Below are 26,079 nucleotides of genomic sequence, written 5' to 3' on the forward strand. Positions count from 1 at the left end.
CTATACTTGACTCTAGGAGGGATTCTGATGGTATATAATCTAATGCCAAAGCTAGTTTTCTATACCTGTAAAATGAACCTGGCACTAACGTGGCTTAATACCTCTATATATTCATTAGTGGAACAGAATGCTGGTACTTGGTTGTACATCTATCTATTTGTCTGTGTACCTATCGTCATATTTCCCCGTGTCCTGCACAACTTGTATTGCCCCCCTCCCCCCCGGTTTCTATATACGTTGAATTAAAAACAATACAGGGATTCGGCTACATGATAATAATGTTTTCAAAAGTTTTAAATGTATTTTAATCTAATGTTTTATCTTTTGTATAATGTTGTACGTAATGTGTTGTATGTTGTCGGCATCAAAATGCTTCCATTGTAAACTGCCCTGAGTCCTCCTTTGGGGGTTGAGAAGGATGGGGTAGAAATATTGAAAATAAAATAAATAAACAAACAAACAAAAGCAAAAAGAGAAACAACCTTAATACAACAACACTTAACACACAGTCAATGAGTGTATTCCCAATCAATCAGGCCAATTAGCTGGCTAGTCCAGCAGCACCACAGCTATAAGGTAGTCCACCAGGGGACTGCCTTATAGCCAACTAAATGGTCCTTCAGCTGGCTCTCTCACCACTGGCTGGTGTAATGGTCCCAGAGTGATCAGTATCCATCCAGTGAGCTGACAAATACAACATATAACACATTAAAATAGAAGTCTTCCCGGTCCTTGTGAACTCAGCTCTACAGTTGCTCCCTTCTTGGAGGCTGCTGAGTCACACCCAGCTGGAATGGCCCTGGAGCTGCCATCTACTCACAAGAATTACACAAAGCTGGATGGAGATGTTTCAGGCCTCTTGTAGAACAGCAGAAGCAGCCTCAAAAGCCATGTTTTGTGGACTCAGCTCTACAGTTGCTCCCCCCTTGGAGGTAGCTGAGTCTCACCCAGCTGGAATGGGCCTGGGGCTGCCTACTCACAAGTTGTCCAGAAAACAGCAAAGCTGGATAGAAATGTTTCAAGCCTCAGCAGCAGACGCAAGTCTTGCCAGAAATAGAAATAAGGCAGTAAAAATATAAACTATGAAACAGATTTGCACTTGTTTAAAAGTTTACAGACTCACTAAAATGAAATGGAAAATGCAACATGCTAGGCAAGGAAGAAAGTCAGACACTTCTTTGCAGAATCTATCTAGTGCTTTTTTCAATTTTCATTGGTGTGCAACATAAATAAAAAAAGACCCACACCTTGTAGATTTGATTAAGTTGCCTTGCCAATGTTGCAAATGATTACTAAATTGTCATTACTAACCCATCACTCAGACTAAACCTTAAGAAATCTACCTCAGTGCCTTATCCCTTGTCTTTAGCCTGTCCAAAATCATTTAATGTCAATATTAATGAATTTGTCACCTTGAAAAAAGGCAAATGTTTTAAATACAAGGGACAAAGCTTTGGTCACTCAACAAGCCATCAAAGACTATTCATTACCAGCAAAAAAGACACTTTAAAGATAACACTTTCCACAGCTGCTTGCTAAAGGATCAAAGGAACATATTTGAAAGCCTTGGCTGAATTCTTAGGGTGGATATCAAATAGTTTAAAAATTCCTCACTGGGTTTTTTATGTCTGTACAATACAAACAGAATAAAGAAAGTCACTTGCCTTTCCCTTTTCTTTAGCAAGTAATTAGACCAATGATTTATTTTCTGACTGCACACAAATTTGTGACCCTTTGGTTGGCCTACTAAAGGTATTATGGAGTTTGGACTGTTATTACAGCCATGTCTTCTCCCTCTGCTTTTCACAGGTAACATTTTATGCCAACTATTATATTTTACACCAAGCACCATCACAATTCCTGAAGCCAATGTGTTTTTTTTTACTTATGGCATTTCTGCTTAGATGAATCATAACTTGGTCAGCTGGGTTTCTATGCGGGAGAATGTAGATTTAAACAAGTTTGGGGAAGTTTTTCCCTGTTGGGATCCATATCACCTCAATAGAAACCTGACATAGTCTGAATTTCAGTGGTGAGCAAGGCTGGGAGCAAAAGTAGATAGAACTACGGATTGGATTTGCTTTTTTTCTTCAGAAGGCATTAGCAGAGGTGGGAGGAGATATCCACACCTAATCAATTTGTTTCCCAACTTACACAAGGTCCCACTCATCAGCTTTGTAAAGAACAAGCAGGTTGAATTATGATTATTATATTTATTTATACTCTGCTTTATCTCTCCCAAAGGAGATTCAGAGCAGTTGAAGTAAATAGTAATTCAAAAGAGGGCCATTGCAGGGTAGTAGCCTTCAAAAACTGAGACTGTTGAAAATCCAGAGGTCTAGATTAAGTGCACTGGGAATCTACCTTTAGAACAGAATTTTACTGCTCTTTTAAAGAGATCCATAGCATTATCATGCATTGTTTCATCTAAACATTTTCAAAGAGTTAATAAGTCACATACATATGTATACACACATGTGCAAACACACACACATATAAGCATACACAAACATACAAAGAGCATTGTGGCTACATTAATACTCTAATTTGTGAAAGCTTATGTCATAATAAACCATATTTATTCATTTTTAAAGTGCCACAAGCTTTTTCTAGGGAATGTGTGAAAAAGTGAAACTGGTCAGATTCATCAAACGCTAGCATTTTGAATGCATGTTACTGAACCATTGCATACTCAAACCAAACGAGGGGGTGCTGTGTTGTATGTATTTTATTTTATAGATTTGTTTAATGGTTTCATTGTCTCAACATTATTTGGAAAATGAAACTTAAAATGGGGAACATATGAGTGGCAAATGCTGAAAGATATATATAAAGAGAGAGAGAGAGAGAGTGCTATGGAAAGCTATTAAATGACTTTGGACAAGTCACACATTCTTGCAACCTCAGAGGAAGGCAAAGCCAAAGCCCCTCTGAACAAATTCTGCCACAAAAATCTTATGATAGGGTCACCTTAGGGTCACCATGTCAGAAATGTCTTAAGGCAGAGAACAACAACTGATTGAAGAATCTTATCTCCCAAAAGCATCTTTCTTTTTCTTTGGAGTTTCCAAAATTCAAAGTATAAGCATTTGAATCAGTGAAATAGTGGCATGACAGCCAAAAAATTGGTATATGGTCAGTCATAATTTTGTGATTGCTGAGGGTTGCATTATATATTTTTTAATTTTAAAATTATCAATGTATTATTCCCAACAGGCATGGAAATGGTTATTAGGTCCTGTAATATTGTACATTTGTGAAAGGATGATCAGGCTCTGGAGATTTCAGCAAGAGGTTGTCGTTACAAAGGTGTGTGTATATACTTCATTATTTTGATTAATATCAAAATGTATTGTTACTTTCCTTCACTTATTATGTTTATGAACACCATGTTTATGAACTCATTTTAATTACCATATTCATGAGATCTCATAACACTAGATTTTTAAAAAAAATATCCTGCGGCAGCAAGTCTTAAATTGATCTATGAGGTAGGCAATATAACCCTGGGAAAATAAAGAGGACATTGAGGTCTATAAAGTTGGTTATACATTCTAGAGAAAACTGTACTAGGTACTTACACAATTGACAAATGTGTCACTTGATCCTGATCTGTTGGTTTGCCTGATTAGCTGGTGTTAAATTGTAGTCTCCAACAGGAACACAGATGATTCTGGAGTACCTATAACTCTTCCCCATCTGTATTATTACTGATACTTTTCTGTTATCTGGGTGATAGACAAAGAAGGGTAGTCCATTGGGGGGGGGGGTAAGGGGGTTGAAGGAGTTAAACCATTTCCCCCTATTTTCCTGTTGTTCTTCCTACCCATGTCCCTGTCATGGAAACAATCTTTGTTTATGACATGGGAAGTGGGAGAAAGAATAACAGCAAAAATGGGGGGAATTGTTTTCCTCCTTCAACCCCTCCCCCTGCCCCCAAAATGGACTAGCCTTCTCTGTCTAGGCCCCCTTTTGGAGTCCACCCAGATAATGGAAGAAGACCTTATTGCCTAAAGAAGCAGCTATGAGTGCTTATTTTAAATCCAAATTGATTGTTTTGTTATTATGGTGATAGTGCTTGATGTCCATGTCAATGGGGCAGAGAACCCATCATGGAGAGATCTTTCAAAATCTTCCTAAATCTTGGAGTGGATATTTTTCTGGTGTGGAAGCTACACCTGTGTTTATCTAATCATATCTGACAAACTTGACTTTAATGAAAAGTGTTGTTCAAATAACAGCCAAGGTAGTTTTGACCAGAAAGGCAGAATGGAAAGGAAAAATATTGGCGGGGACTGCATCACAATAGCAGAAAAGAGAAATGTTTCCTTCCTTATGTTTTATGACTATGAAGATGTCTGACATTTCCGCTAACACCATGAAAGAACATCAGGTTGAGGTCAACTTGATAAGCTCAATGGGATGACTATCCACTCCCACAGTTTTTGCCACTTCTCCCTTATGATAATCTCTTTTCCATTTATCATAACACAAGAATCATAGCTAGTTTCAGCTAGCCCATTGCCTCACCAACAACTTCTGAGTTAAACCAAACCTTAGAAGTGTTGGCTGTCATTTGCTACATTATGCAACTTTACATATACTTATCTATATAGCAGAAGCATTAAGAAACCCTGTTAGTGAATTGCAAAGATGGATATTGGGACAGTGGCAAGAGTATCCTGATACACATTGGTATGCAGTAGTCACTTTACTGGTTTCCCTGTGTACATAGTAATAAAGCAGCAGCTGTTTACTAGATAGAAACTTTATGGAATTGCCCAATTCTAGTTCCTACAGATATAAATCTATTTACAGAGAGAAAAGTCTTTAACTGGACTCCTTTGGTCTCTAACTAGATGTGGCAGAAGTGTCTTTTCATGGAGTATATGTCATCTTTAACTTATGTTATCTTATGTTTAACATATTTTAAACTGTCTTAAATATTTTAATATGAGTGCCTGTGTAATAGCTTTTAACATTTGTTCTGTAAACTGTTTTAATTGTGTTTTGTTTGATTTCTCTACACTGCAAGTCATTTTGACCCCCAAATTGGAAATCATAGGAGTTGTAATTTTACAAAGTCATTAGCCTTCCCTGCCAAATAGTGCCCTGCCAAACTACAACTCCTAGGATTCCCTAGCATTGAGACATGACAGTTAAAAAGTAATGTCAAACTGTATGAATTCTCCAGTGTATATATACCCAAAGTCAAAGTTAAGTAAGGGGCCTTTTGCTGGATAGTCACCTATTTTTACGTGGCCAGTTAGTGAACATAAGTGTTGTGTGTAATTTGTTGCTTAGGTGGTGTCTCATTCCTCTGGAGTTCTGGAGCTTCATATGAAAAAGCGTGGCTTTCAAATGGAGGCCGGTCAGTATATCTTTCTCCAGTGCCCTGCTATTTCACAGCTGGAGTGGCATCCTTTCACCCTCACATCAGCCCCTGAAGATGATTTTTTCAGTGTACATATAAGGTCAGTTGGGGATTGGACTAAGGCCCTTTGCAATGCCTTTGGAGCTGAGGAAAAAACCTTCAAGGAGCCCTGGAAGCTGCCAAGGTTTGAAAATTAATTGCAGAGCTGCAGAGGTGTCATTTTGGTTTTGATTAACTTGAGATTTGTGGAGCTTTTTTGCATAGCAAAAACACAGTATAAATTATAATTATAGATGTGATAAAATACACAGCTTTAAGTGGCAGAAGGAAAAACAAATCTTATTTTAATGTTTTCTTTCAGGAAAGCTAGTTAAATTATGCAACTAAAAAAAAAGGTTTTACATATACTTCGACATGGACATGATCCAGCCGAAATCAAACACTTTAATGTTTTCAAAGTAAAAGTGAAGCATTGTTTAAAACTGTAGCTTAAAGGTTCCTGCAGTGCTTATCCATGCCATTTTATGAAAACGATAAAGAAGATACAAAACACCGTTCTGTCATAATTGAGTGTATTATCCTTTGAACCACAAAATTCAAGCTGAAAATATGTCCCATTGAATTCAGTAACATTTACTTCTGTTAACCTGTGTTTTCCCTGATGCTTCAGTTGGGCAGGGGAGCATTTGAAAATCAGAAATGTTTATTTCTTCTGTGGTGGCTGTAAATATATCCCGATTAAAAGATAGAAATGAAGATGATTTCAAGTCTGAAAACATCTCTTTTTGCCTATTCTGTTGTTCCGTGACAAATTCTCCTTTGCTCATTAGCATCCTTCTTTTTCTTGTTCTGTTATGAACCCACTTTTTTCTTTGTAAATGTTATAACATAATGCTTAAGAGAATACCTGACATAAGGCAACCTTTATGGAGGAGGGGAAGAGGGTTTACAGGATATTGACACTGAGTTTTAAGGAAATTCATCATCCTGTTTTTTCATGGCTGCTTGGAGTTTGAAAAGTTAGCAAAAGAGGGTTAGTGAGATCAGGTTATCATTAATGAACCATAACATCTAATTTGTTACATTAGCAGGAAGAACATTTAAGTTTGTGTTGAAATGCCATTTTAACTAAGTACCTGCCCTAAAAGCTTTACCTGAATGAAACTGGGGAATGGCCTGCATCTCTATGACTGATTTACTACTTTATTATGCATTCTCCAATGCATCCCAGCAAAGCTTCTAGAGCTGAGCTTTAAAATGAGTTCCCCAGGAGAGGTGAAGAGCTTCTATAAGGCATGCATAATTGGGCAGTTCTGCATAGACCCTATAATGCAGTCCAAAGCTGGTTCGAGGGTGGAATGTCTATAAATCGTCCACCCAACACGATACATTAGGCCAGAAACAGCATGTTAAGAAAACTCATCAGAAAGTCCAGAATAAGCCAGAAAACCCCCTGCAGCTGATCCAAGTATACCCCATGCAAGGCTCAAAACTAGAGTGACTGTGAATGCACATCAGCATATCTCAGTGGAGTAAAAAAATCCCTGCATTTTCAACGGTTATCTAACCACAGATACCATGGTTCCTGGATTTGGTTCTGATCTGCTATCAATTGATACTGTGAACAACTTAGACATGACACAGCAAAAAACAATTGTTTTGATCCATGTCCAAATTGGATTGTGGTATCTGTGTAAAACAAGCCATAAAAGACTACTTGGATGCATTTTTAAAACCTTGGAATTATGTAAAGTGTAGTATTGTTGTTTGAGTATTGGATTAGGACTCTAAAAACCAGGGTTTGGAACCTGCTTAGCCATGGAAATCCCATGAGTGATCTTGGGCAAGTCACACACTCTCATCATCACAGGAAGGCAATGGCAGTCCCCATGATGTTTGCCTTAGAATCACCATAAACTGGAAATAATTTGAAGGCACACAACAACAATAATCATAAAAGTTGTGGCGTTGCTCTCTCACTTAATTCATTACTTACATAATTATAGAATTAATTTAAAGCTGAAATTACAACCAAGGGTAAAAATGAAGTTAATCCAGTTGCCTCTTTTTTGCTAGAAATGTTATAACTTAATTGACTTTAGCTAATTAGGTTATCTTTCTATAGCTTTTAGTTTTTAAGTTATAAGCGTTAAACTGATATAAACTAATAGTAGTCTATGTACGAGGGTTGAATGAAAAGTAATGCCTCTACCTTCGTAACTCCTCAACAGATGGCAGTACTGGTATGCAGCAGGTACTGGCTTGTTCACTAGACTCTCCTCTACAGTTCCATTTTGGCAGGAAGCCTTAGCATTGAATGGTTGTGTTGTTAAAGTGTGAAGTAAGGAACCTTGCACAGACGGTCGGTCAATGCGACTTAAGCAATGTGCAGTCATTGAATTCTTGACAGCAGAAGGTGTCACCCCAAAGGAGATTAATCAGAGATTACAAGCTGTTTATGGTGATTGTGTTGATATGAGTACTGTGCATCATTGGGCAAGTAAGTTTAAGGTGGGAACATCTGACTTGTGTGACAGACGAAGAGTTGGATGTCCTACGACAGCAACCACCAAATTTAACAAGCAAAAGGTTGACAGATTGATTCAGGATGATCGTCATATCACTCAGAGGGAAATTTCATGCATAATTGGCATTTCACAAGAATGTGTGGGTCACATTATTGCTTTGCTTGGCTATCGGAAGATCTGTGCACGATGGGTTGTGGAAACAGTGTCGACTTCTTCTGTGATGGCTTCAGAAAACTTGTTCATCATTGGCAGAAATGTATCCAATTGTCTGGTGATTTTGTCAAAAAGTGAATAGTGGTAGTTAAAGAGCACATTCTAAGGATTATTTCTGCATTTGATTTATTAAAATATTCCCATCCAAACCTAAGTAATGAAGGTGGAGGCATTACTTTTCATTCAACCCTCGTATCTTGTTGACCATGGGATGCTTCTAAACTGGGATATGAGTTTAAAAGTAACTATAACATTATAGTTATTTTTAAATACTGTTGAAATTAACTGAGCTTAAATGCAGGAGAAGGGACTCTAGCTCAGAAGTAGACCATATGCTTAACAGATTCAGTCCTTAGTGTGTTTTTTTTTAAATGATCTGATCACAGGAAGTTGAAAAAAAATAATTGGATGAGATCCTGAAAAACCGGATGGATAAACAGGCAGAGAATAGATTGGTAGATCTGCCAGAAGAGAAAAGCTTTCAATAACATCTTGAATTCGGACAGCTGATTTAGCTGTCAGATCTCTTCCGGCAGGATGGCCAGGTAGAATAAGGAACAGATCTATCTCCAATGGCTGTGTAGAAGAGTAAATTGGAGCAGATGTTGTTTGTGTGGCAAGGACCTTCAGCTAAAATGCTCTCTTCTATACAAACATTTATGACACAATTGTCCTGTCCCTTATGTCACTTGGCAATTCTACACTCTGCATATTCAGACTAACTTCATTAAAACATTTTAAAATTAGATCAGTTCCCCTGTATACTTTGATTTGTGATAAAAAAAAGAAGACCTTAAAATTCAGGATTCTTTTTAGTAAATCATAATTAACTATGCAAATGCTCTCACTAAATTTGGCCATGAAATTAAGTGACTAATCAGATTTCCAAAATCCTTAAAATTGCAATTGCATACTTAAATGGCCAGATCGCTCATTCATGAGGCCTTCGTGTGCTCATGTGCTAAGATAAAAAAGTCTTAATATCAAACTCGCTGAAAAATATGCCCTCCCCCATTTTCTGTAACAAAGGCAATGGAGTCCACATGTGAGAAAGTGAGTGTCTCATCCTTTTCATTTTATTTATTTAAAACATTGATTTTCTACCAATTTTCCACTTATCCTCAGCCTGTGTCACAAAGTGGAATTGCACAAATGCAACAAAAATCCAGTTCACATTCACATAAACATGAATGCACTGCTTTTTATAAACTAATAATACTTCTTTAAATCTCATTGTAGACTAGCTGTGGATGGCCCCTTTGGAGCTGTAGCAACAGATGTGTTTCAGTACCAAATCAGTGTGTGCATTGCAACAGGAATAGGAGTCACTCCTTTTGCTTCAATTCTGAAATCAATTTGGTACAAGTGCTGTAAACAACATACAGAACTGAGACTGGAAAAGGTAGGTCATATTTTGCTTACAAATTTAATTTATGTAGATGTTTTTGTATACTTTTTTACAGGGGTATTTTTTTTAGTTTAGTCCTTTAAAAAATCTTAATGTGCTTAGCTTTATAGCAGTCACTTGACTTCCAGCTGAGGTTCTATTAATCTGTGCCACCCTGCGCCTTCTAAAAGACACATCGCTGAGCCTGGAACCCCAGGTCTCGGTGGTGGCCAGGAGAGCTTTTGCACAATTAAAACTTGTGCGCCAGCTGCGCCCGCACCTTGGGAAGTCAGATCTGGCCATGGTGGTCCATGCTCTTGTTACATCCCGAATAGATTACTGCAACGCGCTCTACATGGGGTTGCCTTTGAAGCTGTTCAGAAACTTCAACTAGTGCAACAGGCGGTGGCTAGATTACTCACCGGAGCATCATACAGGGAGCATACCACCCCCCTGTTATGTGTGCTCCACTGGCTGCCGATCCAGTTCCGAGCACAATTCAAAGTGCTGGTTTTGACCTACAAACCCTATACGGCTCCAGCCCAGCGTACCTGTCCGAACGTATCTCTTTCTACATCCCACCTCGGAGTTTAAGATCTTCTGGAGAGGCCCTGCTCTTGGCCCCACCTTTATCACAAGTGAGACTGGTGGGGAGGAGGGACAGGGCCTTCTCAGTGGTGGCCCCTCGCTTGTGGAATGCACTCCTCGGGGAAATTAGGTCATCAACATCCCTCCTCTCTTTCAGAAGGAAGTTAAAAACCTGGATATGGGACCAGGCCTCTGGGTAAGCTGGCGGATGGATAAAAGACAATGACGACCAGAGTAGGAAAGGACAATGACAATGCTGGACGGATTATGGATTTATGAATTGACGAACGTTGACCACAAGATGATTTTATTGCTGCTATTGTATTAATTTGATTGTTTTAATTAGTTATAACTGTTGTCATTATATTGTATTTGGTATATTGTATTTTGTGAACTGTTGGGCATCGAATTGTGCCTTTTGTAAGCCGCCCTGAGTCCCCCCTAGGGGGTTGAGAAGGGCGGGGTAGAACCACTCCAAATAAATAAATAATAAATAAGCACAGCTGCCCAGGCAAACTCTACATCTAGATGGTTATTTTTAACATTACTAACATAATGTTGGTTCTTTGGTCTCTAATATGGCTGAAAACTAAGTACGCACTACAGCTAAGTTAATATTTACTCCCTGTAGAACTCTGGAGGGTGATGGTGATCAATCCATGTTGCTCTCCTAGTGGCTGTTTTGACAGGGATAGAAATAAAAATCATTGTCAAAAGGCAGTTGCTGCATAGGCTGAAAACAAAAACTGCTGAACAAGGAGGTATGTTATCATATGTCATCAAGAGAATTCAGACCATTATAAGTTTCCAGCTACTTATGTTATGGACCACAGTGGACTGGCAACAGATCATTGGAGTGTGTTGTCGAAGGCCTTCTACAGCCAGAATCACTAGGGTTTATGTGGTTTCTGGGCTGTATGATCATGTTCTAGCAGTATTTTCTCCTGAGGTTTTGCTTGCATCAGTGGCTGGCATCTTCAAAGGATCTAATGGTAGTTTTTGTTTGAGAAACTGCAAGTCACTTCTGTTGTCAGAGAACAGAACATCTGCAAGGACGTTGCCCAGGGGATGCCTGGATGTTTGACCATCCTTGTGGGAGGCGTCTCTCATGTCCCTGCATGGGAAACTAGAGCTTGACAAATGGGAGCTTACCCCGTTCCTGGGATTCGAATGGCCAATCTTTTGGTTGACCAGTTCAGCCGGCACAAGTGTTTAACCCATTGAGCCACCGGGGGTTCCTATCTAATGGTAGTAAAGTATGTGCAGTATATAGACCTGTGGAATGTCCAGGATGGGAGAAAAGAACCAGTATCTGTTGAACAAGTGTAAAGGGCACAATTAGTGAGCTAGATTTGTATCATTGGAATGCTATGCATTGGGTAAGCATGATGCAAAAGTGCTGGTGTAAGCTCTTCCTCTAGCTTTCAGAAACCTGAATTTAATTTTTAAAGAAAATGAATCAATCATGAAATGCTGAACAGCAACACTTCTTTGAAAAAGCTAAACCAGAAACTGAAATATGTCTTCAGTTCTAAGTGTTTGCATTTGAATGTTAAGTCCATCAAAATCAATAGAACTTATTCAGGCTATTCTATGTTTAGAACTGGAATGCTAATGTGGAATACATTTTAATTTCTTTTTTACAAATCTAAACACTCCTCCTGATGTAAAATGCATTTTGTCTCAATCCCTAGCAATGAGACATTAACATTAATCCTAATTATTAGTCCTGACAACAGTAGACCTAGGAGCCAGCACAGTGTAATAGCTTGAGCTGTGGACTACAACTCTTGAGATCAGGGTTCACTAAAATCTTATTGTTCTGCTTAAGCATTTTTTTCTTTTTCTTTTTTTCCCACCATTGTGCTCCCCTCCCCCCACAACTTTTACATATCGTCTGTCCAAAATCTCAATTTTTCTTGTGGTGGTAACTTTCCTTCTTTATTTTTTAAACCATTTACAACAAATTTTCCCCATACATCATCAAAATCACTTTGTTTCCATATACCTTTTTTAACTTTTAATATACATGCCAGCTTATTATTTATTGCCAGTTTCCATGCTTCCTTGTACCACTCCTCTATTTGTATATTTATTTCTTTTTTCCAGTTCCTTGCTATAAGCAATCTTGCTATTGTTAATAAATTTGTTATCGCTTCTTTATCCTCCTTTTTCAATTGTTTGTTGTTATATAATGATAATAAAACTGTACTAGGACTTTTCTCAATTTTCATATTCATTATATCTTCTATTTCTCTAAATACTTTCCCCCCAAAATTATTTACATATTTACATTGCCACCACATATGTATATATGTTTCTTCTTTTCTTGAGACTCGTGTAATCACATTCCGTAACATGTTCAATGACAAGCACCTCTGTAAATTAGGGGGAAAACTTCATTTTCAGAAAAACACATTACTTTACTATTTGTGCTTGTAAAAATTGTTTTACACAGGGAAAACATTACCTTGAGAGAAGATGTCTTGTCATAAGTGTGAGGAGTGTCATTAGCAGGACAATGCTATATTGAGGTGTGCATTAGATTTGATGGTGTATTAGACTCAAGTAGATTTTGGTATATATCAGGGGTGGTGTAAAAATGTCTCAGGCAGAAAGAGATCAGAAGTAGGAAAAATTTAAGAAGCCCTGGTCTAAGCCATTCGAGTATCCATATTACTGGAATCTATTTAACATTAAAGATCATCTCCATCTTATAATAGTTGCAAAATGACAGCCATAGTGTTGTTTAAAAAAACCCCGTCAAAACTGCATAAGAATGAGAGCTGAAGTATGTTTCAAAAGAAGGAAACTTTGCACTGTCAATGCTGGATAGAAAATCAAGTATAAATTTACACCTGAGTACCACAGCCCGCCATAAGATTAGCCACTTATCTCCAAATAAATAATTTAAGAGCCATACAGGACACTTGATGAAAGCTTGCACTTTGTTGAATTGTTTTACTTTCCCTTGACAGGTTTATTTCTATTGGATTTGCCGAGATTCGTCTGCCTTTGAGTGGTTTGCTGATCTCCTGTGTTTGCTGGAAGCACAAATGACTAAGAAAGGGAAAGCCCATTTTCTAAGCTATCACATATTTCTTACCGGCTGGGATGAAAGTCAGGTATAAATGAAATCTTATGGGACTGAGTTACTGAATTTTACTTTTCCAGGACTGCAGCCTGAGGAACAGTAATCAAATGACTACTTAATCGCATAAAACATAGCTTCCTTAAAGCAAATAGTAGTTACATTTGTCTTTTGAAAGTATTCGTTCCAAGCATAGTGCCTCCAGGTCCCAGGTAAAACATTTCATGCCAAGGTCCTTTATAGCTGTAGGAACACCACGATCTGTAACGGCTCCCAAACCTATTTCTCTCTTGCTTATTTCTTGCATTCACATCTTGCTCCTTCCAACCCTTTTCTAGTATTATGTGGGTCAGCAAAACTGGCCTTAGCATTAGCTGGGTGGGGTCAGCTATGTCACTTTATCAGACAGCAGATGCTGAGGCATACAAACTGGCAGTGAGTTGTGAGAGAACGTATGGTTTTTGCTTGGTTTTAATTTTTATAATATAATAATAATGTGAACATTATATAAAATATTATAATACGGTATCCCATTCACCCTCCCTTCTCTCCCTAGGTCACCAATGTTTACAACTACTTCCCTGCCATTCCTCTTGCTAATAAATTATCCCCTACTAGTCTACTCTATTTTCTAATTTTCTTAATAGTAGACATATCTTCCCCATGTCATTTAACCAAAATCTCACTTGATCTGAGGGTGATTTACATTTGCTATTACTCTTACACAGAGATTTCCAAATTGTGTGTCATGAGACATTACTGTCTCAACTGCAGTGTGTAGTTGTGTCATGTGGATGTATTAAGAAATGACAAAAATTGTGGAAATGTTGTGTACCCATACATTTCATTATCACAATTTGTTTATGTGTCCATATCTCTTATAACAGGTTGATTTAACCTCTGTTTTGCGCCATGCAAACCATATAGTCATGCTGGCCACATGACCTTGGAGGTGTCTAAAGACAACACTGGCTCTTTGGCTTAGAAATGGAGATGAGCACCACACCCCAGAGTCGGATACAACTAGGCTTAATGTCAGGGGAAACCTTTACCTTTTACCTTGCTAGTAAAACTGAATTACTGTTTCCACAAAATGATGTGTGTCTAAAAAGTATGTCACCAACATGAAATGTTTAGAAAGTTCTGCTCTAAAACATATAGCTAATAAATGGTTTCCATATCACCCTAAATAAACACTTTTATTTTTCCTCTTACTAGTGTTACTTTGTATGTTAATTTTTCAGATATAGTTATGGCCCACATTATGTTTATCTAATTTTGTATTGATACATTTTCTAGTTTTTTCCATACTTTGACGATCTCCATGGTTGTGCATGCTGTGTGTCTAACCTGCTAGTCATAGATGCACAGGGATATGGGGCATCATTGCCTGTGTTAAAATAAGACTGAGATCTCATCTACACTGCCATATAATGCAGTTCATAATGCAGTTTAACTGCATTGAACTGTATTATATGAGTCTCTACTACCTCAAAGTTAAAGTGCATTATGAAACTGCCTTATATGGCAGTGTAATGTGGCCTTAGCCACTAATCCAGTTGGTTTCCCTTTCTGGAGATGAACCACTATCATATATTTCATCCTATGCAGCAAATCTTCTGGGCTACTTCTGGTACCACCTTCTCTTTGTGGTAATATATATTTCTGCATATATGTACTAGCTATTTTATTGAACAGACTTTGCATAGAGAGTCAACCCAATATTGCTAGGAAACCAGGAGATATTGGGACCTAAACATTTAGCTGGGTATCCTCCAATTGTACATTTCCACCAGAGTCCAATGTGTTGATTGCTACAAACCGAGGGAGAAAAGATTTTTTAAAGTAATGTAAGGTTGAAGCACAGCAGGGGGGGGGGGGATTTGCCTCAGGGAGACAGGAAGAGAGTTAAGAAAGGAGGAGATAATGCAGAGGAAGAGAGCCAAGGAAAGAAGGGCTTAGTGTAGGAATGCACTGGGCATTGTATTTCATCAACTGTTGCTGACTCTGTGCCCAGTCACAGCCCACATCTATAATGCCGTTGTTGCATTTTAGGGGCCATTGTTCCATATCATCAGATCCTGGGTTTTTAAATTTAGAAGTATGAGAGCATTCTGTCTATTCATTCCAAATGGCCAGTGCCTAAATTGCAAGTGTGAGAGCCAGTGAGGTGTGTAGTAGTCTCACATTTCTCAAATGATTCTTTGCACAAAGCCTAGTTCTGGTAATTTTTTCAAAAGCCACTGTTTGCATGCTGTGAATCTTTGAGAGCTGAAGAATGACAGCCTTTGGGTCAGAAGATCCAAACAATTTTGTTTAATTCATGATTGGATGTGATAATGTAGTTAGGGCACCTTGTATAGGGTGTGTGATATATATATATATATATATATATATATATATATATATATATATATCACATTATGATATATATATATATATATATCACCATATATATATATATATATATATATATATATATATATATATATAGTTAAAACTTGATAGTAAAAAAGTTAAAACACAACTCCTGGGATCTATGTGGAAATCGATAAGCTAAACAAGGGGCCAATGTAAGGAGAGCAGGAAAGCAAAAGAAGGTCTTTTGATTATATTTATTTATTTATTTATTTATTTATTTGCAACATTTAGATGCCATTCTTCTCACCCTGAAGGGGACTCAGAGCGGCTTACTATATATACACAATATATTATATTATCAGCATAGCACAATATCAGTATTATATATTACTATATTGTACTGTAATATTATACTGTAATATTATTAGTAATATTATATTTATTTTTATTTAATTTACCGTTTTTGTATACCACTTTTCTCAGCCAGAGGCAACTCAAGGTGGTTCAGTCATAACAATTATAAAGATACAATTAAAACAACTATAAAAACAATTTAAACATTTAATGTCAAGACCCAGGCAGACCAGCAAAGCAAACGACACTGTAAGAGTTAAATGAAGGTCTTTAATGTCTATTAACAAAACAAAAGGAGGCTCTTAAAGTCAGAGTTGTAAACACAAAAGGCTTGCGGTCAGCAGGAATGTAAACAAACTGGTCTCAGTCAGTCTTTGCTGGCAAAAGGAAAGCAAGTCTAAACAGAAGCAGGCAGCTTGGATTCAGCAGTAAAACTCAGTTCGTTTCAAAGGCAAACAAAACAGCAAACAGCAATCCGCATGAAGAGCGGTCCAACGAAGTTTCCAGGGATTAGCAGAGGCGTAGTCAGGCAGTCTGAGGGTCAAGGCAAGGAAGACTCACGAGTCTGGTTCCGGCAGGGTTGTTCACACGATCAGGAAACACGAAGCTGCAAACAAGAGCTCAGGGCAGGAGTTAAACACAAGGCACACGGTAACGCGACACTTTGAACTCTGCGATCAGTTTGTCCCCAAACTGCTCCTTAAATCTCGTCAGAGTCACTGGAGTCACTTTCAGCTGCGTCTAATTCCACAGGTGAATCCCGGCTGCGCCATTGTTGCCAGTCAGTACTTCGGGCTCCATCCTGCAAAGTATTATCTGCAACCCAAGTATCATTAAAACCCTGGAATTCATCACTAGACGTGGGAGCATTAATCACATCCATTACTTCCTGAACTTTAGTCCAGTCCAGCTCTTCCTCTTCGCTGTCAAACTCCCCACAATCAGCTATATCTCTAAGTCGTTTAGCAACAGATCCCACATCGCTATTCGAGCTGCTGGCTTCTCTCTTTACACCTCTGTAATCTTCCAGCTCCATTTCCTCGCGAGTAAAACCCTCAAAATCCCCCTCATCCGTAGTCTCTAAGAACAAGTCTCTAATCCGTTTCAGCTGTTGCTGAGCTTCATCATCTTCTAAACCACGTTTCCTTCTACTACTAGTAGTAGGTGCATGAGACAAACGCTGAGTCTCAACATTTAAAATGTGATATAAAAACAATACAGCATGTAAAAACAAAATCCTCGGCGTCTCCTTACATGTAATATAAAATATATAATTATATTATACCTTCTCCTTTTTGACTGTAATGAGGCATTACAACTTGTTGATGTTAATATATTTGCCTTTTGGTTCACTGAAATATAGGCCACCCATATTGCCTTGCATTCTGATGAAAAGGTGGATGTAATTACTGGCCTGAGACAAAAGACCTATTATGGAAGACCAAACTGGGACAAGGAATTCAAACAGATAGCAGAAAATCATCCTAGGTAAGGCAAATAAGGAAATAATATCCCTATGCTGTAGTATAAGGCAATGAAGGGGATGGTACCACTCTTACGGTGACCCTTTTAAAATAATGTAAGTTGCTTTCTTATGCTGAAAGCATCTTTATGTGAACTAAAGCTTTGAATGAAGAAATCTTGCATAGCCGATGCCAATCAAATCTAATTTTTGGACAAGAAAATCTAATATTTAGAAGCATTTCAATATCTTGGCATTTGTCCAGCTATAATTGAAAGACACAATCCAATTATTGTTCAGCACAAAGGACAAAGTAACATTAATTTCCCTTGAAAATGGTTATTAAAGAGATAAACAGTCAGGCCTTTTTCTTATGATGTCAAGGATGTGTTTGTTCTCCTCCAACATAATTGGTTGTGGATGTAAAGACAATGCTCTTATGTTATTACTTCATCTCAGCTTGAAAGTCTAAACTGAACTTCAAAAGTTTGGGTTAGAAAAGGCTTTGAAAAGCTTCTTTGTTCCCTCAAACCTCTGAAGGAATCATTGCAGTTTATATTTGTCTTCGTCAGCCATAAGAATAAGGACAAACTTTATGATTTCTTAGTAGTGCCTAATATTTATCTACCTCACTCCCACGTATAAATGCAAGTGGGAAAGAAAAGAATTTAATGCTTTAATCCTGTGATTCCTCACTGGAGATAAGACCATACAAGTCAGTGGCTGCATGCGTCTGAGTAGAAATAAAAAATATACCATTGCCATCATTTTTGAATACAAAATATGATACAATCCCAAGTCTGTTTATTTGGAAGTAAGTCACATTGGAAGAAAGTAGGACATGCTTCCTTTGAAGTGTGTATAGGTTTGCACCTAAAGGGAGTTTATGTACCAGGTTATAAAAGCAGACTATCCATGTTAACTTGAGCCAGAGAGGAGGAGGAAGAGACATAAATATCCTAATGGAATGAGATCCTATCTGACCTTTTAGATGTTAAGCAGGGTCAGCCAACTTGAATTGGAAACACCAATGAATATCAAGTGTTGTGGGCTAAATACTTTAGAGGAAGGAACTAGGAAAACTACCTGTATTCCTTCCCTGAGGAAATCCTATTATTATTATTTGAAACACAACAAGATGAGTCCACAGCAGACACTCTGCTGGTTGTTGTATTGGATCACATGTCGGACATTTCCCAAGTGTCTAGGACTATATGATGTATCGGCAAATAATGCGTGCAGATCCCAGTAAGGTGGCCTTCTGCAGCTGGCAGATGGTAATTCTGTCAGTGCCTATTGTGTTTAAGTGCAGGCCAAAGTCTTTAGGCACTGCACCCAGTGTGCCAATCACCACTGGGACCACCTTGGCTGGCATGTGCCAAAGTCTTTGCAGTTCAGTCTTTAAATCCTTATATCATGTCAGCTTTTCCAGATGATGATTATGATGATGTTGTTGACGATGATGATGATGATTATTATTATTATTATTTGAAACACAACAAGATGAGTCCACAGCAGACAATCAGCTAGCTGTTGAATTGGATCACACATTGGACATTTCCAAGTGTCTAGGACTGTGTGATGTATTGGCAAATGATGCGTGGAGATCCCAGTAAGGTGGCCTTCTGCAGCTGGCAGATGGTAATTTTGTCAGCGCCGATTGTGTTTAAGTGCAGGCCAATGCTGCCTTTCCAGGCAATGACCTCCTAAAACAAATCCCATAAATACCCAAGGCAGAAACAGAAAACTTCATTGTTGTTGTTGTTGTTTTGTGTGTGTGTGTGTGTGTCAGGAGTGATGAAAAATTCTGGCCTTCATGGCCACCTACAAGGCGGGCTACAGAGCCAAGCTTAAGCCACACAGAGTAGTCACCATCCTTATACTTGTTCTGCCCACTGAGGAAAATATAGAATCATAGAGTTGAAAGAGACTCCAAAGGCCACCCAGTTCCTGCCATGCAGGAACATATGATCAAAGCACTCCCATTTGGTGGCCATCCAGCTTCCACTCAAAATGTCCAGAGATGGGGTCTCCACCACATTCTAAGGTAGCCTATTCCACTGCAGAATAGTTCTTACCATCAGGACGTTTCTTTAAATCAGAAGCTGGTTGCTGACACTTTGTTCTCCACTGCTTCTGTCATACACCGGCTGTTTCCTCTTACCTCCTGAGGTCTGTGGTTCCTAGTGTAATCCAATCTTTGCCCATGTTGCAAGATTTAGCTTTTTTGACTTATACATTATGACACAATGTGCAAACTCATCCCTAATGAAATACCACAGAGTTGCTAGCTTTTTGAGAAATTTATGAACATGGGATTGGGGGTATTGCTTTTTTAAGGAGAAGCTTTTAAACTTAATTTTTCTGTTTTGATTTTCTTGGCAGTGATAGCATTGGTGTTTTCTTTTGTGGACCTAAAATTATTTCTAGAAGGCTTCAAAAAGTGTGCAACTGCTATTCATCTGCTGATCCAAGAGGTGTTCAATTTTACTACAACAAAGAAAATTTCTAGGTCTTCATCTTCATTTAGAAATGGCAATTGACTTTTGAATGCCTGGAGTGTTTTTTTCTTCCTTGTTTCCCATGCCTCTGGAGAAATTATAATATTTTAAAGAATAATATTTGGCATTAACTTATCATAATTTACTAGTATATTGCTATCTGACATAGTTTAGCAAAAAAAGAAACTTCTCACCTATTTCAATCATCTAATGAACCTTGTTGGTTAAATTAAACATATATTCAGTGTGAATTTAGAAGACGTGTTGGCTTAAATATTGGAAGGTGTCTATCCTCATAGCTCATGACCGACCTCTACAGCATTTCATTTGCTTTGTTTCCTGGCTGGCCATAGGAAGATAAACACAGGCTTAATTTGCAAATCCTATTGCTGAGATATGTGATCTCTGACTAAACCATGTTGTTAAGAAACAAAACATGTTAATCACAGGACATACACAGTCCACTTGATACCTAGGGCCCTTCTAAAGAGGCCCTATATCCCAGGTTTTCTGTTTATCCTAGATTGTCAGCTCACAGTAGCTGCTCCCAAACGAAGACACAGGACAACGCTCTGGTATCACTGATAACTTTAGTACAGGAAAAATAGACACGCAAAAAGCCGAGAGTGCCTGGCGCCGGTTGGCACTCCCTTATATACCTTCCCCCACATTCAAAAATGTAACTCCCGCCAAGACAAAACCCTGTGTAATTCACCCACCAAAACTGCTAAACGTTCCCTCTCAGGGTCAACCGCCGCAGGTGTCTTATCAGAGTACTACGTCGGGGGCCCTGATTTCTGGTGCCAAAATCAAGGCCCTGAAAACTGGGTCCTGACACTAGATTATCTGGCAGTGTGAACTCATATAATCTGGTTTGAAGCAGAAAACCTGGGATCAGGTCCTGGCATATAGGGCCTGTCTGGAAGGGCCCAAAGCTTGATCCCAGTTGATATCATAGCTATATATTTAGGACTCACACCACCTCCGCAAGTACTGAGAAGTCCTGGAGTGCAGTTCTGTGAAAATTGTAGCTGGGAAAATTGGTTAGTTGCTGCTAACCAAGAACAGGAAATGTAGTAAATGGGGACCTACAGTGGAGAAAAGATCCAAAACTAAGATACAATATTGTGATACAAGGCAAATAGTTTTCCGTAATAGACTAGAACAGAAGGTTGGGAGAAAAACTTAATAAAGTTTTGGAGAGCTGTGAATGATTCAACAGTTCAGGAATTAAGGTGTGATTTCAAGGTATATTAATAAACTTATAATTTTAAAATAAAACTGTATCTGACACTTACTACAGTGAACTCAGAGAACACATTCACCTGTTCATATAGGGATCTTCATAAGGCCCATGTTCCCAATCCAGGGAGAGATCTTGAGGGGGGGGGAGGAAAAGGTGAGTGACAGAGGTTGGAACTGCAGGGCCAGCCTGGAGTGGGAGTCCACCAGAAACATTTACGGCAGGCTCTTTGTATCTTCTGGGGTTTGGTTCCAAGACTCCCTATAGATTCCAAAATCCCATTATATACAATGGCATAGTAAAATGGAATCCCTTCTATAAAATGGCAAACAACTCAAACAAGTGCCTGAGGATCTGTGAAATAGCAGAAGGTTACAGTAGGGTACACCTACACACCCATCTAGCGCTCAGTGCATAGCAAATTAAACATTTACTTTCTTGATTTCTAACTCCAAATATTTTCAAAATGGTTGGATGAATCTGTGGATGCAGAGCCTATGGATACATGATTGCACTCACATTTATTTTCCATTGTAATGTGGATGAAGACTTATAACAGAAACCATGCAATGCCTTTTCTTTAGAATGCCATCTTAAATAGAGGTGAGAAAAGACAGCTTACATACGTTTAACAGCAAATCCAATGGGCCATATTGGGTTTCTAAAGAGAGAAATACTGTAGAAGACATTTTCCAGAACTCAGAGCATTTTGTGTTTGTTTTTTTTTGTTTTTTGTCACTATCCCCTCATTCTTTTAAAGCTTGTTTTCCTGCTCACACAGATTGTGCTACAACATTCTTAGCTGAAGTGCAAAATTGGGGACAAGGAAGACAGCATACCTGTGTCAAAATGACCCCAATCTTCCATAAGTATCTTCAGGTGGATTTTGAAGTGCAGGAGGTTATCATCCATTTTCCAGAGTCCTCATGCTCCCAAACCACAATGATTCAGAAAACTGTGTTGATTCGTGATTTTTTAAAAAAACTCATAATTTTAGCAGTTTCCATCTTGCACACATATAAACTTAGGTCACCTCAAAATACCTAAGTATTACAACAGAGATAGTTCACAATATATTATATGTAAACAAAAATGATGATGCATCCCAATAATGCTGAGAAAACCCAGCAAAAATATATTTTGCAAGGGAAAAAAATCAATTCTCGCTCTTACAACGCAAGAGGATTCTGAGCTCCAAGGGAACAGAGAAACCTGAGGTGAACAGCAAATATTACTGTGTGCCTTCAAGTTGTGTCTGACTTATGGCTACTTTAAGGCCAACTTATCTTGGAGTTTTCTGAGGCTGAGAATATGTCGGCATTCCAAAGTCATCCAGTGGGTTTTCATAACCAAATGGGAAATCAGACTCTGGTTTTTAAAATCATAATCCAATGCTCACTCAAACCAACACACCATGGTGTCTCTTAGATGACATTGTAGTCATTTCTGATTAAAAGATCCTTGTGCTCTTGCCTCCAGTACACCACAGTTTCCTAGTCATGGAGGTATTTACTGGTGATTTCCACAAGAAATGCTGAGGCATACTTTTGGCAGGTGTGGCCGAAGGAGTGAGAAAAATCCCCACTCCTTTGCACCAATGCTGCTACAGCTGCCATCCATCCATCCATCCAAACATGAAGAAAGCAGTATGTATCCCACAAAGTAGTCAGTGAAGTTCTACAAAGATCCAGCCAGGACCCAGATGTTTAAGAACATTCAAGAATATTTGAATCACAGATGAAAAATAGGTCTCTGGTTGTTGAGAAAACCTGATGAGGATAATCCTCAATGGACAAGTGATTTTATTTGTAGAAAAAAAATGATATAACTGTACAAAAGAAAATAATGACCCCACCCCCATACAATTTTCTGCACAAAATCCCACTTTTTCAGTATAATAAATCCTGAAATGTAAATGGTCCTGGAAAAAGGGTATAGTTTTCAGGGATGTTCTTGTAATAGGGGGAAATGGTGGCCAAAATCCTCTATGTACCACATTGCTAAGTTACCACAGTAGCTATGCCTGACTTTCCATCCCATCCCCACTTTCTGGTCAGCTACTGCTGTGATAAATGTGGGTCTATTACATGTTGCTCAGGAAGAGGCTGAATAGTGACCCTTCCCCACAGCACAAGCAATTTCCCTTGCAATAGGGGGAGTCTCTGTTGCAATCTTCCCTCACAGTGCAGATAACTCACACAAAGAGGAATGAGAATTTCCCCTTTCTTTGCAAATGCTATTTTTCTTCAGTGTGTTTATTGGCAAATTATGTATATGTTGTTTAGAGAACAGAACACTAAAGATTTTTTATTGTTAAAAAGGAAATTAATTTATTTATTTCCTGCTTTTATGATTGAGATGGCTCACAACATTCTAAAAAAATGAAATATTCAAAATGATGGGGAAAATGAAAAGAAAAATAACTTAAGGAAATTCTATATAATTAAAATCTAACAGCAGTTTTGTTCAGTAACAGAGAGAAGTATTATAGCTGCACTGTGGTGTAAACCACTGATCAAGGTGATAAGATAATGAATTTATTGAGCCACAGAATAAAATCTCAAACAGAGCACATCCCATGTATGTCACCAGAGAATCAAGACAAATGACAACATCATTTTATATACACAGAGAAGGCAGCGGGCACCAGAAAAGACAAAGGGAGTATGTATGGCAGAGGGGAACAAATCACAAAATGATAACACTGATTGTTAAATGCTACACCTATAGTAACTTTCTGGGATGAAATTTGTAAGGAAGCCTTGTTTTTAAAAGACCTTGTTTTAAAAGATTTAGTTTAAGAATGGGCATCTTTATTTCCAAACATTTCTTTGTGAAGTGATTAATGTGAAACATAGGTACCATAAAGCAAGTGATGAATGAACTTACACTGCTATGCCTAGAGACATCCCTGCCTTCCTTGGTATTTGCACTGAGCCTTGGAGAAAGTTGACACATTTTAAATATATATTTAGGCAGAAGGGAAGGGTGTTTGTTGTGTGAGCAAAGGAACAATGTTGTGCAGAAACTCATATCAGCTGCTACTGTATGAAAGAAGGAGGTGATAATTTCCTGCAGATCCAGGATGATTGTTTTATGGGAAGGCAGAAAGACCAAGGCCCTTTGCTACTGCATCCTCCCCCACCGCCAAGCTGTACTTAGCTATCCTCCAGCAACATAATGTAATATTTTGCTTTCAGCTCAACATGGCATTTCTTCACCACTTTGATTTATTCTCACTTTTGCAAATCGCTGTGGTATGCTACAGAAGATGCATTTGGAGCCCTTGCTGTAGTTCACTGAGTAGAAAAACTGTTATCGCTGTGAGAGGCAAATTTCACTAGTATCAGGGTGAGTGCCTTAGTATAAAAGGGGAAAAAGACAGAAAGGAAAGCCTGGTGGGGCTTGTTAAACTTGAATGAAATTGTATTTACACTGAATGAAGGGGTTTTTTTATTAGGCTTTCTGTGTATGGATGTAGCTGAAATCAAAATGGATAATAGAAAGACTACATGTAGAAAGCTCCTTCAAAAAGTGGCTTCACAAAATGCCTTATCCATTGGATATATAGGTTTGGTATGAAACAAAATAAGGCATATGGGGGAAGACAGCTGTGTCTCAACAGTGCAGTAAATTCACATGAGAATTCCATTATTTTGTGTCTCCTGCTTTTATGTTTTGTTGAAGCAGGGGCTTCACTCCAGATGTGGAGATAGTCCCAGACTGGAGTTTATCTGGTTCTGTCAGGGAAAATTCCTGAAAAACCACATCACTCCAGATGTACTACAGGCATATTTCAATTGACAAAGCCTCTAACAATGAAATGCCTTTTAAAAAAGAATTTTACAGCTACCCTTCCCCATTTTCTTCCTTAACCTCTAGTTTTTTCCTTTCCTCCCTCTGTGTGTGTGCGAGTGTGTGTGCGTGTGAACAGTCTTTGTGTGGGAAGATCAGTCAAGGGCTTTTTGTTTGGCCTTTCCTGCATGGTAGGGTTTGGACTAGACGGTCCATGTGGTCTCTTCCAACTCTATGATTATTCTAAGGTGGTGAAGGAGAGTGGGTAAACACAAGCATTCAGTCTTGGGTTGCAGCAGTATATCTGCAGTGAGTTATAGTATGCAATATTCAGAGCTTGAGCTGGGAAAGACCAGGATTTTACTTGAGCCCAGTGGTTCTCAATCTTTGGTCTTCAACTCCCAGAACTACCAGCTAACTTACAAGCTTACCTACAGGACATCTGGAGGACCAAAAGTTGAGAATCACTGTTGAGAACCAGGTTGAGAAACACTGCTTTAGATAATCCCACTGTGGCTCAGTGTGCCTGCCTTCAACTGGCAAACTAAAACAGCAGCTGCCTCTAGAATCCATTGTCAAGTCTGTATGAACGGGAAAGGAAAGAGGAAAACAGGTAAACTTGCCTCGACAGTTAATTTAAAATCATAGAAGTTTGACCAATGGTGGACTGGGTCTAAAAATATTTGTTGCCAAGAGACAAGGTGGGCCCATTCACAATTATAAGGCTTTCATTTAATTTTTATAATAAATAATAAATAATATCCAAGTCTAGATAACATATGTGTCAGCCTCACATAACCTGAATCAGAAGACTAATAAAAGACAAAAAATGGACAGGTTGCTCAGTTCTTGTGGGTTTTTTCGGGCTATATGGCCATGTTCTAGAGGCATTTCTCCTGACGTTTCGCCTGCATCTATGGCAAGCATCCTCAGAGGTGAGGTCAGGTTGCATTTTCCAGGTGGCCACTGGAATGTTGAAAATATTCTTGTCTGCTTATGCAAACCTTATCTGACCCAGTTATTTCATTTATTCTAAATGTGTTATGTTGTTCATTCTGAATTTTGAAACCGCTGAAGGATATTTAATTTATTGTTTGCAGTGTAGGAAGGAACCACAATATTTCTTCCTCTAGTATCACATTCTCCACAGAAGAAGTAATGCCAAAGAAAACAGCTATCTTG

The 26,079-nt window shown here is 38.4% G+C and overlaps 1 protein-coding gene across 1 annotated transcript in view; it reads left to right on the plus strand.

Moving 5' to 3' along the window:
* NOX3 (NADPH oxidase 3) overlaps positions 1-21,102 on the plus strand; it is a 77,036-nt gene extending 55,934 nt beyond the window's left edge. Inside the window, exons 8-13 of the mRNA XM_060755074.2 lie at positions 3,217-3,309; positions 5,305-5,558; positions 9,355-9,517; positions 13,069-13,215; positions 17,260-17,384; positions 19,744-21,102. Coding sequence (XP_060611057.2) covers positions 3,217-3,309; positions 5,305-5,558; positions 9,355-9,517; positions 13,069-13,215; positions 17,260-17,384; positions 19,744-19,870 — 909 coding nt within the window. The 3' untranslated portion in view covers positions 19,871-21,102. The remainder of the gene's footprint in view (positions 1-3,216; positions 3,310-5,304; positions 5,559-9,354; positions 9,518-13,068; positions 13,216-17,259; positions 17,385-19,743) is intronic.
* The last annotated feature ends 4,977 nt before the right edge of the window (positions 21,103-26,079 follow it).

Source organism: Anolis sagrei, chromosome 1 (assembly GCF_037176765.1).
Source record: "Anolis sagrei isolate rAnoSag1 chromosome 1, rAnoSag1.mat, whole genome shotgun sequence".
Classification (NCBI taxonomy): domain Eukaryota; kingdom Metazoa; phylum Chordata; class Lepidosauria; order Squamata; family Dactyloidae; genus Anolis; species Anolis sagrei.